General features: G+C 36.3%; 1 protein-coding gene across 2 annotated transcripts in view; it reads right to left on the bottom strand.

Moving 5' to 3' along the window:
- Nucleotides 1-18,761, bottom strand: part of LOC150078976 (uncharacterized) — a 38,837-nt gene that overhangs the window by 7,325 nt on the left and 12,751 nt on the right. The window contains exons 2-9 of one of the 2 annotated variants that reach the window (XM_090384065.1): nucleotides 8,659-8,839; nucleotides 8,490-8,566; nucleotides 8,309-8,407; nucleotides 4,554-4,799; nucleotides 4,333-4,445; nucleotides 4,047-4,164; nucleotides 2,619-2,826; nucleotides 2,435-2,502 (exon numbers count right to left, since the gene is read on the bottom strand). In XM_090384065.1, the coding sequence (XP_090240191.1) occupies nucleotides 2,435-2,502; nucleotides 2,619-2,826; nucleotides 4,047-4,164; nucleotides 4,333-4,445; nucleotides 4,554-4,799; nucleotides 8,309-8,407; nucleotides 8,490-8,566; nucleotides 8,659-8,839 (1,110 nt within the window). The remainder of the gene's footprint in view (nucleotides 1-2,434; nucleotides 2,503-2,618; nucleotides 2,827-4,046; nucleotides 4,165-4,332; nucleotides 4,446-4,553; nucleotides 4,800-8,308; nucleotides 8,408-8,489; nucleotides 8,567-8,658; nucleotides 8,840-18,761) is intronic. The other variant, XM_090384066.1, reaches the window with a different exon arrangement.

Raw genomic sequence — 18,761 nt, 5'->3', positions numbered from 1 at the left:
TTTTCCAGAAATTCTCCCTTACACATTTATTTCAATGACTTTGATTCTGTCCAAAGAGAAAACTTCACCCTAAGAGTTCAAAATATTTGAACTCTTAGGGTTCAAAATATTTGAACTCTTCACCCTAAGAGTTCAAATATTTTGAACTCTTAGGGTGAAGAGTTCAAATATTTCAAATATTTCACCCTAAGAGTTCAAATATATAAGAGTTCAAAATATTTCACCCTAAGAGTTCAAAATATTTGAACTCTTAGGGTGAAAAAAGTCTTCACCCTAAAGTATTTGAACTCTTAGGGTGAAGACTTTTTTTTTTACAAATGAATTTCAAATATTTTGAACTCTTAGGGTGAAGAAATTCATTTGTAAAAAAAAAAATTTTTTTTTTACAAATGTTTGAATCAAAAACTAGAAAACTCGTGGAGAATATTTTTTTAAAAAAGGTTTGACTCAAGAACAAATTCAAACGTTTGAAGCAAGAATAAACTAGTTAAACATTTTCTATGGGAGCAAGGAACTACCCTCTCCCGGGCGGGGGTAGCTCTACCTTGAAAGTTCAATACCCCTAAAAGGGGCATTGAAATTTCAAGATACGCGAAGTGTAGTGGTCTGTAACCTCGTGTGTGTAACCGACTGTCGATTTTAGGTCTGTGAGGGGAAACCGGAGTACCCGGAGAAAACCTCACTCCACGGCCTGAGACCGACAACTCAGCACCGAGTTGAGGAAGGCAGGAAATCTTCCTAAATACCTTCTGCTGGATTCGAACCCAGTTCCTTCCATTCGGCGAACAAGCACGCAACAACTGTGCTACCGTGGACCGCACGAATAGCGAACACAAGTCAACTTATATGCTTTACGAGTTCCCCTAATAGTGGGAGATTGTTATTGGTAAGGAATCATTCTTCTTGCGAATCTACAAGCAAATAATTCCAAATTGCCAAACTCAAATATCATTAATTCTTAGATTATTAAATTTTATAATTAACACTGAAAAACGTCAAACTTCTTGAATACATACACGGAATCTTTTCATCATATTTGATGATATCTTTTGTATTTTTATTTATTTATTTATTTTTTTTTGTGTGTCACGAAAACGGGTTAATAATCGTGAAATTGTTGATTTGTTTGGTTCTGGTGAATCTTGATATTTTCTCAAAATTCCGCTTTGATTGTGCGCATTTTTATTTATACCATTGTGGATGAGTTTGTGTAAGTGTAACCTTACAACCACTGCTCAGCATGCGGGGAGATTACAGTGTTACCAAAAATGTGGAAATGAGTATAATTATCAAAATAAGATAAACAGATTGTTGATGAATGTCCTTAATACGTTTTTATATTAAATTGTTGCATTATCACAGATTTGTGGAAGATTGCACACCGGACTTCAAATATCGTATACAGGTTCAGCTGAAATATTTTCTTACATATTTCGGGGAGAGATAATAATCCTAAAACTGGTTATGATAAGTAATTGGATAAATAAAGCACAATATAATACTAACACTAGGTGGCAGATGACTCTCATCAACCAGTGCAATACCACCACTTTGCTTTTTGCTTATTGGTAGGCTTGAAGTGGTGAAACCCATGTTTAGTCAATAGAGTTTTGGGCATCTCCTCCCTCCCCATCTCCTTCGAACATTTCGTAGTTATGTTCTGTGAGTGAGGCCTTCTTGAGCCCCACTTAGGTATGACGGGATTCAGAAAGAATCCTGAAACGTCACCAGATAATTTAATATCGATATTGTGGTTGTAATTGATAAGGATTGGAGAGTTTGTAGCTCTTAACATATATATTTTATTTTAAAAAAATACTTCAGCAATCGTTGATTATGTAAGGTTTTTAAATGCCAAACATGGACCACCTGGAGTTAAAAAAAAAAGTTTCCAAATATACGAATTGATCTCGGAAACTAAACACGAATTGGTTGAATAATACTTTTTCTTTAGAACTGGCTTTCACCAGGAGAAAAATTGGATTTTTTTCTTATAAACTGTGAGTTTATTATATTAGAGATGGCAGATCAACAATACCTTGTTAATTCCTTTAATTTATCACGAGCATATCTTGAGTGCGAAGAGATTAAAAAAAATCCTTTGAGCCCGAACAGTAGGGTGTGATTTGTTAAAGAACCGGTTATTTTCTGACTCCCTGAATAACAAACTGTTTATAAATGAACTAAAGACAACTGCGTATGAGAGAAATTATTCACGTTAATGACCTAAGTGATTTATGTGTGGCTTAGCACCTCCTTAAACATTTTCTGTCAAAGAATCAATCATTTTTTAGGAGGTGGCAAGCGTTGAAACATTAGAGGACCCACGGTTGAATATCAAAGACAACTTCAATCAATTTAATGTCCATCTATCATCCCGAATCGGACTTTATCGAGCAACCGATTAATTCCAGAGATTTATTACAATACGTACCCATTTGGAATTCCATGACGTTTGAACTTCGCCGATTTAGCCATATACAGGTGTAGGACTCATCTCCACTGAAAAAGTAAGGGTATGGAAAGGTCATCCAGACACTCAATTATCTGTACATAAATCAAGGAATAATTACGCAAAGCAAATTAACTCAAAAGACAAAAGTGAAGTTCTTTTTTACCAGTGGGTGGCTGTGAACACAACGAATCGGTTGCTGGGGGTGTTGTTTTCTTGGTGGATGTAGCGGGAGGTGATTTTCTGAAGACGGGTGGGGTCGTGAAACACGAAGATGTTGTTGGTGACCTGAACATTTTCCCATTGACCCTGAGCCCAGTCGGGAAATCGACTGCGGGCGTTCTGGACGTCCATAGGTAGACTGCGTTCCGGATCTGAAAGGATGAAAGTTTCTAAGGCTTGGGAATGACAGACACTGGGTGGTTACTTTGTTTGTAGGGTTTAATCAATTTTTTGGTGTGTGATGAATTGTCCGTGTTAATTATGGGAGGGTATTTGAAATTTGGGGAAAACTATTAAATAATTACATGGAATGGATATGCCTTTTATGGCGATGGTATCTATGAAATTACACTATCTTTCTTTTCAATGTTTTGGTAATAATATTTCGTTGGTTTTATTTCGACACAAATGCCTGACCTAAAATTATAAAACACATCAAAAGGAAACTTTTCAAATTGATGTCATTATACCTTATACGCATCCCAAAAAAGGAAGGACGCTATCGGATTTATCAATACTTTAAGATAAGAACTATCAAATTAGAAGCTTAAACAGCAAAGAAATGGAATTAGCAGAATTGTAGAAACCAAGAGGCTGATGAAGGGGTCCATCTAAAACAGTTACCAGTTAATTCATTTTGGGAGTAAGGTGCAGTGCAAAGATGGCGTTAGCAATAGCCTTTTATAGCTAATTTGGAAGAAAGAGAAGTATTATCCAGTGGAGTTGGAAAGGTGATTGAAAAGATGAAATTACAGTTCTTTAATACCTTGATAAAGAGCAGTAGAAACTTTGAACAATGAAGTATTGATTGGATATTTAAATAGTAGAGATGGAAGTGAAAATTATATCGCATATTTTAAGAAGATTTGGAGAGAAAAGGAAACATAACCATAATGGTAAGTTCGTGTATTTTGGCACACGCATTGCATTCCTAATTACGAAAAGTATTTTAGAAAAAAGATAGCCACAAAAGGCTATCTATATCTTGCTAAAATAATAAGAAATTTTAGTGAATTAAAAATTAATAAATCCTTTTTGGAATATAAAGTGCAAAATACGGATGATCAAGTTTCGAATGGATCCTGCTGTTTAACAACCATACCGTTGACTTTCCTTGAATCTTCAGTAGTGGCGGACCTGGGGGGCATAGCGCTACTGGTTTTGCATCGCAAATAAAGAGCACTTTTGTTATGAGAAGCATAACTGTGCGCTACCATTTTGACATCCACTTTAATGGTTATTGATAGCTCCTCAGAGAACTAGACACCTCATTAATACAATATATGGAGAAGCAATAAAATCAATTGATTTTAATATTAAGTTATATTAATTAATGAGTTAAATTAGTTTAGTAATAGAGAACTTTTCTTACACGGTGTGAGTATAAGAGATTCATAACCATCTGTGGCAGATCGAAGTTGGTTGTAGCAAGTGGAATCTGCCGACAGAGACACGTATACTCGACCCGTCTTCGTATCATGACGATACATCTGAAATAAAAACAAAGAACATATAAGACATTAAAATTTCCTTTGATAGATAAGAAGATAGTAATTTTGAAGGTTGAAGTATTTAGTGGGAGAGAGATTATTGTCGAAATGGTTAATTGCAAACTCCTCTGACCTACTGGTCGTGCTGGAGTATAAACAGATACTCACCCCGCACCGGTATTTTAGTCTGGTGTCTGGTTCTTCACGAATTTCGAGCAGTGCAAGGTAACGGTCACCAGTGGAAGGTCCTCCCCAGTCGCCCAAACATTGAAATTTGGCATCTGGAAGAATAAAAGTTAGGATTGTTGTATGTGATTATCTTAATTTTAAAAGGTTTTGTTATGAAAAACTTAAAATTGCCTTTTAATATTAAAAAGATCGTGTCTTACCTAAATTGGGGAATGAACACTGCCTAAAGTGTACTACCAGCCTGTTTCCCAGTGGACAGTTGCTGAGTTCCGACAGTGACTGGTCGCAGCGGAATTCGCCGTTGTTAGCGGAATACGTAAATCGAAATTTACCACTTACGGGACAGAAGACATTTTCTATCGATGTCGAAGTATCCGGCTGGAGCTTTCCTGGGAACAGAAAGTTGACGTCATTGCTATGAGTGGAAACGCTGGAGTTAATTAAACCTACGGAGCAACATTTTCATTTTAGTGAGTCTATTGGGGAAAAATATTGCTAGTATTTTAATAAATTCTATTGTTTAACCAGTAGTTGTGTTTATGAATAGTTCGAATGTTTGCTTATTACGTAATTTATAAATAATTATACAGCAATACAATAAAGCATCTGTTTCCTGAGGTTTTTTTTTAACGACTGCTTATAGACCCGATTGGGGAGTGGATTATTTCAAAGGGAAATTACCTATGGGCGCCAGAATGTTCGATGAGTTCGAAAATAAACGCAATTGGTATGTTGTAGTTCAAACCAACTCCAACATCCATGTACCACATCTCCAACAGATGCTGGTACAGAGATTGTCCAATAGGTTGATAGGTTGCGAGTAATCTGCCAAAAAGTTTCGTTTATAGAAGGCCAGGATCAAAACGATGTTGATCACGTTTTTCGACAAACATAGGTTGCAGTCCAAATGCTGCACGACATCCTGCAGAATGTAAATCATTTGGAGAAAGGTGTTTACACTGCAAAAACTTCGCTTCCTATCGTTACTTGACCTTACATAATTTAATTTATGTAATTTAATTTTGACCTAATATAATTTAAGCTATTAACAGATCCTGGATGTCAGGCATGCTATGATCAGAGAAAATTTGAAGCACATTCCCAGTTAGGCATCTCGGTATTAGGAATCAGCTTGTGTTATTTTTGCCTGGATATTGGGCAACTCTCAATAAGAAACATCTGCCACTGAGTTAGCTGATCGAATCGAAAATACAGGGTTGTTAAAATTAAAGTATCCCTATGTAGAGGGCTCTGGAGCGAGTTCTAAGACTCGTACTGAAGAAAAATTTGGACAAAAGGTACAATAAAGAATGTGCTCGCCATTTATCGGGGAAAAAAAATAGTTACAAAATTTGTCACTATATGGCGCTGTGGCAATACAAATCACTTGAACAGCGCTACAATTGTTCAATGTGGCCTCCATTTTGGTCAACAACAGTTTCCATTCGAAGAACAGCATTTTCTACAGCAGAACGTAACATAAACTGGAATAGCCAGCACATGACGTCTAATTATGCAAATTACGTAAGTTATTTGCATAATCGTAACTAAGGTAGTTACTTGCCATATAGTGACAAATTTTGTAACTAATTTTTTTTCCCCAATAAATGGCGAGCGCATTCTTCATTGTACCTGTTGTCCAAATTTCTCTTCAGTATGAGCCTTAGAACTCGCTTTAGAGCCCTCTACATAGGGATACTTTAATTTTAACAACCCTGTACATATGTTTTTAGGATGAAATATAAAACGTGAACTGAATTTATTAAGCTATAATAAAATTGAATAAATATTAAATAAGAAATCTAAATTGATATAATATGAATTAATATAATGGGAAATAATAAATGTTACTACAGTGAATAAATAATGAAGGTCATACTTTGTTTTAATAAAATACATTTACTTTCAGTATTGTTAGTTTTATTTGTGTTAAGTATATTAAAAATATTGTAAAATCAAGATGATATTTTAGAGTTAATAAATAATATTTTGTCATTTAGCTGCTAAATGTTGTATTCTTTCGAAATTGATGCTCTCCTATGTCTTGAAATTTATCTCCATACCACTGGGGATATTTTTGCAACCTCATTATAGGAAGCAATCAACTGATTAAAGCGAAAACTGACTGAAATTGCTGAAGGAGTAAAAAGGAAGAGATTTGGCGTCTAACAACCAAATCCTGGTTCTTAATAAACACCAAAAATGCTTTATAGCTAAACAGCTAGCCCATCGTAGCCGGAAAAAATCATTAACTCAAACAGGCTACTCAAGGCATAAGAAAGAAAAGAATGTATTGTATTCATAAGCACGAGAAAGCCCTTAATGATGCAAAACCTTAAAATGTAAAATAAATACACCCATAAAACAGAGATGGACACCAACCCATAGCCAACAAACACGATGACTGGAATACACACTTTCTCAAGACAACCACTGAACACTAAAAACCTGGAAAGAGGCACGCGCCATTGACCAACTCTTCAGAAGGACAACCTCGGGTACAGATTACATTCTCATGTTCAGAATTAAAAGAAATATGCAAGCAGTACATTACTGCCTTCTTTACATTGGTAATGAATGTGTGTTCCAATCATGAATCTTTCACTCGTGGATGGGATTTGTAATTCGATCCCGAATGCCAAAGGGCAGATAAAGTTCCCAAATAAAAACGGATAATAAATGAAATAACCAGTACGCCACACTCACAACGAAAGATCAATAACCTTTGAAATTCGAGATTCGCCAAAGAAGAATGCTGGACAGACGGCACGATCGTAGCCAAGGGGTCAGGTGAAGGGTTGAAAAGTTCTAATAAACTGATTAAAAAAATAATAAATAAACCAGAGAGAAAAGATTATTTTGGAACAAGAGTAAAGGGTGGTCCTGGTGTAATGTATCTGGTCACAGACAAGAATGCGCATGGCCCTTAATTAAACACTATTAAATTCCTTACGATAAGAATGAAATTACAAATTTTTGTTATCACTGGGTTGAGCAGGATTTTTCCGGTATGAGAGATCGAAAGGTGAATGATGGATTTTTTGTGAATTAAGAAATTAAAATTTTATTAATTAGTTGTAGATATTACTAAATTATGATTAGCCCGGCAACATTTTAATTTGGGAGGTTGGGAAATGTTTTAGCTTCGATCCCTAAATATGGAAGTCTTCCCTGTTGAAGAGTTGATGCTTTTTAAAGAGTTAACCAATTAGATTAGCATCTGAGTAGATGATATACGAGGCCCGATATGTGCACGAGGATGAATCTCATATATGGTACTATGTCACCTGCGATAGTCTGCAACAAACAGGTTCTCGTGATCGCAGCAAACTTACTGTTTGACCTCATTCCACTCATGGGCGCCGTCCTTTCCGTCTTACAGTTCTCACCACCCACTGATTACTCAGTGCCCTCTAGCGACACTTTGCACTGAGCCCACCCACACCCTGGCCGTTGTACCGATAAGACCTTGAAAACAAAGGGTGTGATGGTACAGAGGGCGTAGCGAGCCGATGGATAATTACAAAGTGGTCATTCGTTGCGACTTATTTCTTGCGCGTCTGCATTCCACTCTCGTGCGTTACTGTAGCACTTGGTAGGAGGATATGGAGAGAAAAAAGAAGCAGGGATGCTTATCCCCCATTCCATGCCTAAATTAGTCTAAGGAATGAAATGTAAAAGACCGAGCAACCTTGCAGTTGGAAGGCGAATCGTGTTACATAACCACGAGGGTGTATCTATTACGGTTTTAATGTATGCGGAACACGAGTCGACATCAGCACTCTGATGGGAAGATGTTTTCCTCTCTCTCACACAACTTTGGACCACTAGTTTTATAACTAGCGGTCCATCTAATTTATCTTTTATTTTCAAGTTTATTATGTTCTAGTGCTTATACTGAAAAGGGACCAACTGCATTAACAAGGAGAAGGCAATGGCTGCTAGAAATACTCACGATATAACATTATTTCTTTAAATTTTCTTTCATAGACTGCTCGATCATCTGGACAGGTTGCTTTTACTGCTTCTTCTTTGGTATAACATTTCCCTAGACCTGCAAAAAGACAAAAATACATGAGAGAAAGATAGAGAGTAATAAAAGAAAACAAACAAAACTTAATTCAAACGGTCCTTACCTTCAGTATGTATCTGAATAACGTTTGGAGTTTTCAGAGTTAAATGAAAGCACCTCATGCAGTCTTCTCCTCCAGTACTGCAACAAAACAGCATCGATAAGCAACATAAATTAATTATATCATAAACTATGATATAATTCTCACCTGTGATATAATTCTGGCTTCTCACCTGTCCTTTAAAATAACATTATTGCCCCTTCGTCGATGGCAGCGCCCCCACGGGGGAATGGCATCGGCATCTATCGTAACCTCGGAGAAAGTGGTGGCTGCATGACCGTAGCTCGAGGAAGCTTGAGTCTGAATCATGAAAGTACCGTGGAAGTCAACGGGGAAATAGCAAACGGCTAACACTGAAAATTAAGAAAATAAATTTCTGGTAAATTGATGTCTTATAACTTTCCATAATAGAATGAAACATGCATTTGAAAATGTCATATTACACACGAAAAATGAGATACACCCCCATTCAGACTTATTTTTCACAGAAAATCTTGGAGCTACCGATGAAATCAAGAGAGAAATTTCACCATGATTGTCAATAATGGACAGTAACGTTTCTACCTTCAAAGTTAGATTATTGGGCATTAATTTGGAAAGCAACAGATATTGATTAGAAGTGGAAAATTGTGGGGTTGTTATAAAAGTTTTAGTAACACCGTTGGAGAACCAGCTTTAGCTTATTTAGACGTATCTGAATTACATTTTTACAATTATATGAAAGTAATCTCCACTACAGTACAATTTGATCTCAAGCATATGAGAGGTGTTTGATTCCATCAGCAATTTTCATTCCCTAACCAGCATTCTTCAACAAGGTTCTAATGGTATCAGAAGTCTCCGCAAAAGTAGCAAAAGCCTATTACGTAACTCACCTCACTATTCGTTGGGTTAAATGCTCATAAAGAGATAGACGAAAGAATTTGAAAACTTTGAGGTGTACGTTTGTAAAAGTTTTATTTGTGAACCTTTTGAGATGCAAGTTTCCGATGAAATCTGGAAAGAGCTACTTCTTTGAAGATAATCTTGTAACAATGGGCGTGGGTAACTCAATGAACTGCCATCTCCATCTTCAGATAGTTAATTAACAGCAATTGAAAATAGTATATTAACCCTAAGTAACCTCTCACAGGTTAAAATGTTTTGTACACGATATCCTCATAATCAGTCACAAAACTATAACAGACAGGCTTTTAAACCAGTTGAACACATTCCACACAGATTAAAATATACACTTTAAATAGAAGAAAATAGTCTAAATTTTTTAAACATAACCATTAAAAAAAGAAGAGGTAACTTTACGTGTATTTATAGAATTTTATTCAGTTTTCATCACCCATTTTCAATCCACTATAGGATGAAGGTCTTTCCAGTTCCTTCTGTTTTGTGCAATGGCCATCCACTTACTACCCACAAACTCGTGAATTTCATCTGTCCATCTCCGTTGTTGTCTTCCAGGTTTTCTTCTAGCTCCTCTTTGGTACCATTCTGTTATTTTCTTAGTCCATCTGTCATCATGTCTTCGAGCTATGTGTCCTGCTCAAGACCATTTTAGTTCTTCAGTTTTGATAAGAATGCCCTTTACTTGAGTTTGCTGCCTAATCCATGTGTTTCTCTTCTTATCTAACAGTCTGATTTTTAATATAATTCGTTCCATTTTTCGCTGTGTAGTTTTCAGCTTCTCTTCCATTCTTTTGGTGAGTGCCCAAGTTTCACTTCCATAAGTCATGGTGGGGAGTATACATTGGTTCATAATTTTACGTTTCAGACAATTTGGGATATTGCTCCTCAGTATGTGACTATATTTCCTGAATGCTATCCATCCAAAATTTATTCTTCTCTTGACTTCCAGCCATTTATCATTATTACAGCTAATGACTTGTCCCAGATAAGTATATGAATCTACCTTTTCAATTACTGCTCCTTCAATGATTATGCAACAAGTATGCCCTTACTGGTTCATCGTTACTTTTGTTTTAGCCATATTCATCTTTAGCCCGAAATCCTTACTAACTCTGCATAATTAATTAAGATTTTCCTCTAATTCTTTGGGATCGTGGCTTATGACCACAATGTCATCTGCAAATCGTAAATGGTTCAGGTACTCTCTGTTCACATTGAGTCCTTTCTGCGACCAGTCTAATCTTCTGAAAGCATCAAGGGCAGCAGTAAAGAACTTTGGAGATATTGTCTCCCCTTGTCGAATTCCTTTCTCAATTTTAAACCCATATAGTGTAAAAAATCTGTTCTAAGAACACAACTACAGAATGTAGTGAATTACAATTAGCACAGCATTCCGTGCGATATCGTATTCTACCCTGATAAATGAACATCTAAAAAAATCCAGTCCTAATATCTAACAAAAAAGAAAAGCCATTAGGGCATTGCAACAAAATAATAACCCCTACCGTTCTATAACAAACAAAAGATATAAAATTAGTTGAAGTTACGCAAAATGAGCTTGTTTTTTTTTTTAAAGATCCTCTTAATGAAATAAATGACTTAAATAATATCGTTTCTGATAAAATTTCCAGGATAATTATCAAGAAAAATAAATTGACTCAACATCTGTGAGATATCAACGTTCAGACGTATCAAAATAATGCACAAGGGCAAACCGAACTTTATAGATATCTAAAAAAATAGTGCGCACTCTCCAAAATTAGTAATGCATCCCTACAAGATGAATTACTTCAAAGAAGTTTAAGATTTCATCCTTAGTAAATCAAGTTCAGTTCATAATCTTATTTATGTTAGGTTTAAAAAAACTGCCACGCTTGAACTGCGATGAAATTTCAGGATGAAAGATCGGATTTTTAAAAACTCATAAATCTTGAAATTCTTTCTATGATCATTTAACCCAACAGGCATTGAGGCGTTACTTAAAAGTTCTTGCTGTTTTTAATATCACATTAGTAAGACAGTAACTAGCAGCCATCAGGCTATAAATAATATCAGTACAATAATATAGTAACTCGTGCTTATAGCATGGTTATAAGAACGTTTTAATTTCAAAGAGAAAACATTCGACATTGCACTACAACCAACCAACCAACCTCTGCATAGATTTGACCCTTAATGATAAAATAAGACTTTCCCACTCATGTTCGCCCCTACTATCAAACAAAACAACAAAAGACTAAATTCTTCTTTTATTCATACAAACCACGAAGCGGTTCCACCCTTTGAAGTATCCGAACTTTGTTCAGTTCTAACCCCCACCTCCCCCACAATGTAAGAACGAGCCCTGCATCTAATGAACCTGTTTTCCACGGCTTGCCAAGTAAATAGAACCCAGGCATCCTACTGTTTATCTATCACCACACATTCACAAACGAAAGACAGGTTGAATTATGGGAGCAAAGGAACGTGCAAAATGTAAGCGTCCTCCAGAAAGAATATGGCTATTATTGTCTTTCATCCATCTTAAACAAAACTAAATATAAAGAAATGGATTGTAGCGAAGCAAATTTCTGAAATGTGTGTGTATTCGTGTTTTTCACATACCATTTGTCTAATAGGCTGCAAAAAGACGTGACAACACCCTGCATATCTCATTCTCTTCGCCTGAAATATTTACGTCTTTAAACCCTCCTCACCCAGCCCTGTTTTAAAATAAAGTCGTTAAGGAACGCGAGTTCAGTGTCTGCTGGAACAAAAAAAGAAAAAAAAAGGTACACGAGGCCCAAGTATACTTTAACAGCAATGTGGAAAGCAGAAAGAATTGATCATTAAAGGAAAACAAATACAGAAGTCCAGGTGGCGTAATAATAGCTAAAATCATTTTATTTCGTTGACAGATTTATAAAATTACCAAAGCTTAAAACGAGCATGTATTTATGTTATTTAAAAATGTGAATTCATATTGACATCTTTTTTTTTCATCCCTTTATGACTATTGCTGACGTATTTCATTTATCCTTCAGAAGAATCCATTTTTCGAGTATAATAATCCCATTTTACTCCTATAGGAGGTCATTTCCTCTGTGTGACTAACAACTCTCTTTAATACCTGCACACAACATAAACACTGTGCTTAAGGCCTCTCCATTGTATTCGCTTTCATTACTAATAAGCCACTTATTAGTTGAATACCACGAGCAAAATATAAGCCATTCTACCCCTGACTTGCTCACCAGGAATGCTGTAAGTAGCAAGTTCGTTACAGTCATTATTTATGCTAGCAAATAATACCCGCTTGAAAAGACTGTTTTTGTTTAACCACCTCTTCATTTTTTCTCTTTTCTGTGAAGGTCAAGGTCTCCTGACACCTACATCGGAAATACTTCTATACTCTTAGCGGAAGGGCAACTATTGTAAATACAACGCTAAGCCTTTTTTGTGGGTAGTTCACTCGAAAACATGTAGAGGGCGCATGTTGCATTTATTGGTTGATTTTTCACGCAAACAATGCAAACGATAATTATTTATATTTAGAAGGAATAAACTGCGCTAGTGGGAACTCCAAAAAAAGGAAATCTCTGAATGTGTTAATCAAGAAGAAACAAATCTTTTTAAAGCACAGTCGGGCTGTTTGTTTTTCTTTTTTTTATGCTCGGATGTGTGGTAACAGGTTCTTCCGTTGTGGAACTAAATACACGGGCTTTTGTCAAGGATAACCAACTGCGGATTCAAACGCTGAGTCTAGACGACCAAGGCGAAAACGATTACGGAAACTAGCTGAGATAAAAACAGATAAACCGTCAGACACGCAACCAATCTTTATCGGAACTACAAACCGAGCCTGGTCGCTACTCTGCCATCAGGCTGTGGAGTGTCTGCTCACAGGAACACCGCTCAACAACTGATGCTTCTGTTTCCAGCTCTACAAAATTCAAATTGGGGGGATGGAGATTCCAGCAAGTACACACTGTCCTTGTCTAAAATTTTTAAATATAACTTTATTAGCGGTTTAAATGTTACAGAAATTATCCAGTGGCAAACTGCAGCAGATATAGAAGCAACACCTAGTGATTAAAATAACGCGCAAATCTGAAATAATTAAAGAAAGTTGAGTTACGTTCTGGATCATATCGAACTTTTTTTTTCACGCTGTATACGTTGCGTATTATTTCATGGGTATTTTTCATTAGAATGTAATTGAAGTAACGTACAAAGGCCTATTTTCAATAACAATTGTTAGAATGTCGCCAGCAAGATGATAAATAAACTGATTTCATAATCATGAATGATGATAACAAGGGAGCAGAAGCTTTGCGTGAATAACGCATATCGAGAAAAACCCTACAGTTGTTTCTGTTTTAATGCGTTCCATATGAGGGGCCATTACTTACTGAGTGACTTTAAAGTACATAAATATTTCTCTCAGACGAGACTTGGAATATATCGTTTAAAACCCACGATTTTAGAGCTTTAAAATCATGGATTCTATAATGTTTCCTAACACCAAAGTGAAACCTAAAGGTTTGTAATTACCCATTTCACCCCTGGAGTGATATTTGCGCTTGTCCTGCTTGATATGAGTCCAGAGATGCATGCATTATAATAGATGGGCAATTGGTGACCAGTCTTACTGTTTCCTTTGATATCATCGGATAAATTTCAACTACTCGTGACTTTTTCGTATTATAGCATGGCAGTTTCTCTCTCAACCCATTTTTAGGGATCTCACAATTGTCTAAGTCCGATAACTGTTGACCAGGCCAGTACTTCAATCTTCAGTTATGATCATCATAGCATCCACCCTCTTGCCAAGATTGCCAACAGCTGAAAAATTTACGAGCAACCAAATATTTTGTCGTGCGTACATTACTAGGCAGGGTGCTATGAACTGTTTTGCATCGGTCAAGGGCAGATCCAGCCTCCATGTTATTTATTTATTCAGAAAGGTAAATAATAGAAAAACAAGGGTACAATCCTGCCTTCATGCCTTGGGGGAGCGAGGTCAATATGACAGAAAAGCTTTCCCGTTTACAAACAACACAGAAGTCGAACATTCTATTGGAAGAAAATAATTACCCCACCACGAATTCTCCCTTTACAATGATGAGGGTCGGGAAACAAACAGCCGTCTTCTTCCTTCTTAGTAATAAGTATTTCTTTTGGATCCCTAATGTCTGTTGAATAATGGCCTAAGGAAAATTCTTTCTTGTACGTATCAAGTTGCTTTTATCTGGATACGTAAAAATTGTTATCAAAGAAACCAAAGATAGTTTGCCATTTGTCTTAATCCGGAAGACTAGGTAGCTCTGTGTAATCATAAACAGAATAGCTGGTATTATTGCAATGTGTTTACTTTGAAGGAACAAGTGGCATTAAGTGGTAGTAGGAAATTCTTCCTGTATACAGTAGTGGGGTAGCTGTGTACCCGTATTGTGCTTTGGCCATTCATGTTGCCACGGTAGTGAAAGCTCACTGGAGTGTGACTCAACGGATATTAAGTATTGTAACAACGTCCAGTGACCCGACTTCTAAGGCAACGATTCATTTATCTACCTGTCTGACAACCCAAGATATGAGTTCCGAAATTCATGTGTGTAATTGATCTTTCACCTTGTACACAAACAACATAGCGAGTGACGTTTGGACGTGGTACTGTATAAAGACAGGCTGAAACCTAATGTTGTTATTATATAAACAACTATCAGGAATTTTATCGGCATTTTCAAGGATTGATTTCCTGATAACACTCCACAAACAAATCGGAGTTCAGAATCAAAGCCGTTGGAGCTAGACCAGCAAAGAAAAGCCGAACCCGTATCCATACATTTCTCAAAACAGATGTATATGCCAGGGTTACCCTTTCTTACTGTCCCAAATCGGGGAGTGTTAGTCCACCTTTATCTGAAATTCCCAAAGATTTATTGCTTGTCTTCAGTCTGAAAAGACGATAAGCTCAGCAAAGGGTATGGTCAAGGAATTTTCGCGAGTGAGAAATGCGAAGAATAGAAGGTGAGACAATATCATCAATGTGTTTATCCACGTTAGCGCGATTCTAAACTTTGAAGATCGCGGTGTAATTCAAGGATGTGCCAACTCTTTCACGCAATCCTACAAAATGTTTCTCTCTCTCTCTCTCTCTCTCTCTCTCTCTCTCTCTCTCTCTCTCTCTCTCTCTCTGAAAACACTGACAATCGATGATATAAAACCTAGTCTTCAGTCCCTCGATTTTCAATATTCTTTAATTTTATCCCGACATCCTGCAATACAACGTAAAAGTTCTGATGTTGATGTCAGCGGAAAATGAGTATTAGATAAATAAGAATATATTACAATGGATAAAACAAGCCATTTATTCTGTCTTTCTTTCAAATCAATATTTCCAAAGCCACCCTTTTGATGGAAGGTTATTTATCCCTATTTTAATCTCTTTCACATATGATATTGTTCTGGGCTGACTGAAGAAAGTGGACATCTCTTCTGTTGCTTACACTTTGTGTAGATGGCCCTTAAGATTTGCATTATAGTCTTCAAAACCGAATTAATAATACGTAGTAGAGTTAAACTTTTGGCACTTCATATTTTATGCGTGTCTTCTGTACTTCAAAATGTGTTTTCTTCGTATTACAAATGATCCAGAGCACAGATATGCGTTTGGGGAGATTGTTTCGTAATTTGAAGATCTACCAGCAATGATATCAGTAAGTTGGAGAACTGGACAGAATGATGCTATTGAAGTCTGTCATAAAAATATGAATACAATTATAAGGCAGTCTTAGCAAGGATTTATTACGCTGCAATCATGTTTGACCAATCTGATTAGATACTATGATCTTTAAACGTAGTATAAATTAACGATAAACACTAATATAGTTGTACAAATTAACATTTGCAGAATCTCTGAACATCCTTTGAGATCCCCTTGTTCCACTGGGACAAAAAATAAAACTTTATCGATTATATGAGCTTCTTTGATTAATCAGTGATCTGTGTTTTGATCAGTAATATCGAAATTAAAATTCATAACGATTCTGTTCATCCTTTCTTGATTTTTCTTAATGAATTCGGGCATGTAGATCTCGAATATAACCTTAGTTTTTGCATAGCTTCAATAGTTTGTCCAGAAACGAAAGAAGAGTAAATATAAAATAATCGTAATCAGATTTATTAACAATGTTTAACTTCTGTACAGAACGGAGTATTAATCTTTGCTACAAGTAAACAAAAAGCGAAATAAATCATCAATAAAAAAAAGTAAAAACCTACATTTGAACATCTGTCTTTTGCGGTCATTCTGAAAAAAGAACCAGATACAGTCGCCCATCATAACCTTCATCCCACTTGCCTTGGTACCTCTTCTCCCTCAACTGCGTACCGGACTCACAAACATAGCCCTCGTTTGATTTGAAAAAATCCAGGTGAGAGTGCAAATAATGAAGCTTTATTGATTCTACATCCCATTCCATTATGTTTCGATCAACTAGTTCTTTGTAATTTTTACTCCATGTTACGAAGAAAGCCATCAAAAACTGTCAAGAATTTTGGTCAGCATCAGTTATTTTGTCATCCACTTCTCGTGAGGCCGACATCTGCCTAACTTGTGGACTAATAAATATTCTATCTTTCACTTTTGCATCAGAAAATTCTGGAACCAAATTATATATACTCGAAGGTGCTACCCTTAAGGATAAAATGCTTTAACAAAGTGTTTGACCAGTCCCAGCTTTATATGGAGTGGTGGAAGAAAGACCTGTTTATTGGACTCAAGGGGTTGTTTACCACATTGTGTTAACTCAATCCTGGAAGATCATTCTCTTCTGTAGTACTCATCCATTGCTCTGCAATCCCACAGGCAGAGAAAATAAAGGAAACTTAATGAGACCACCTTGCAAACCCAGAAGAAACTCTAGCATCTTGTACTCAGACATCCCATTTATATTGGTCATATTTTCTTCTCCAGTACGAACTAATATCCTTTCTAATATGACCATTCTTAATATTTCTAACAGCATTTTCAGAATTTTACTTAAGTAGGCTATGAAATGACACCACCCTTCTGGATTGCGACTTAGTCACAATCTAGAAGCACCAATTCCTTCATAAAGACCAATAAAGGGATATAACCTTTGAGGGTGAATACCCCTTGGATTATAATTTCATGCTCATGGGGGTCTACTTCACACCTGTGCACGTATCCTACTCCTTTCTAGCCAATGGCTGTCTCAGAGAATATCAAACTGATATTAATAATAAAATATCGCTTCCTCTTTCATTATCAAATTTTATGAAAGAAAAATATTGGGATTCTTTAACTTAGTTAAAATACTGGAATAATTATGAAAGCATTTATTCAAACGTTATTTCTTCACAGGTAGCGAAAGGTGCAAGCAGTGTTGTAATTAACGTAGGTTGGTTAATTTGCTAACACTAATGCCAAGTAGATGAGTAAGGTCTTCACTGAGATATTTTGAAGATAAAACAAAAACGTTAGAGAAAAATTATCAGTAAGAAGTTATTCTTAAAAATATATTTTAATGTTAAACAAAGGACTACTTGCTTGCGTGAAGTTCTTACAATTTTCTTGAAGTAATACTACAAAAGATGTGAATTTTTATCATTATTTTGAAGCTGCGTGATTCTAAAAACCGTATAGTTTTCGAAATTTAATAACATCTGTTACTCTTTGATTGCTAATAAAGAGGAAGTTTTATCCTACTGAGTGAAAAGTAGGTGGAAGAGTCACTGGGGGTGGGAACAAAAAACCCAAGCTATCCTCCTGAGATTTTATGTTGAAGCACAATAAACTGTGTAGGTGCGGGCACTTTTAAGTTACTCTAACATCTGGCTGGTGTACAAGTGGAGGAAGGTATGAGGCGAACAGCTGCATATCGGAATTGTTACAGTCCGCAAGATGACCTCCGGCAATATGGGGGTAAGCTGGTCAAATGTCAGGGAAGGTTGACATCAAACCGACTACTAAAGGGAAGGAAGAATGGTGGCCACACGTTGTAACGGCATTTTAAAAGATACAGATGTATTTCGTACGCTTCATTACGAGTTCGTTTGTTGTTTTAGAGAAAGCACCGAGGAAACTAAGGTTCAGAGGCGTTAGTACATAAATAAATTTTTGTTTTATAGTCCATGCAGCTACACGGGGTCAGAGGAGTTTACAAAATGTCGCATTTGTGCTGCAGTCTAAATCTGTGGTGGTCCTGATTTCTCTAACATATTCTGGGAAGGGTTGGAAGGAATTATATATAACATGAAATTGGATACTTTTGTAAATAAAATTCTGTGAAAAATTAGTTAATAGTGGAGATTGCTCTGAATAGGAGACTATACAGATAAACTACCAGTGCACTGTCCAGTGTTCCC

Source organism: Mastigoproctus giganteus, chromosome 10 (assembly GCF_048544385.1).
Source record: "Mastigoproctus giganteus isolate SK-2022 chromosome 10, ASM4854438v1, whole genome shotgun sequence".
Taxonomy (NCBI): domain Eukaryota; kingdom Metazoa; phylum Arthropoda; class Arachnida; order Uropygi; family Thelyphonidae; genus Mastigoproctus; species Mastigoproctus giganteus.
This window is presented reverse-complemented; position numbering and strand designations above follow the sequence as displayed.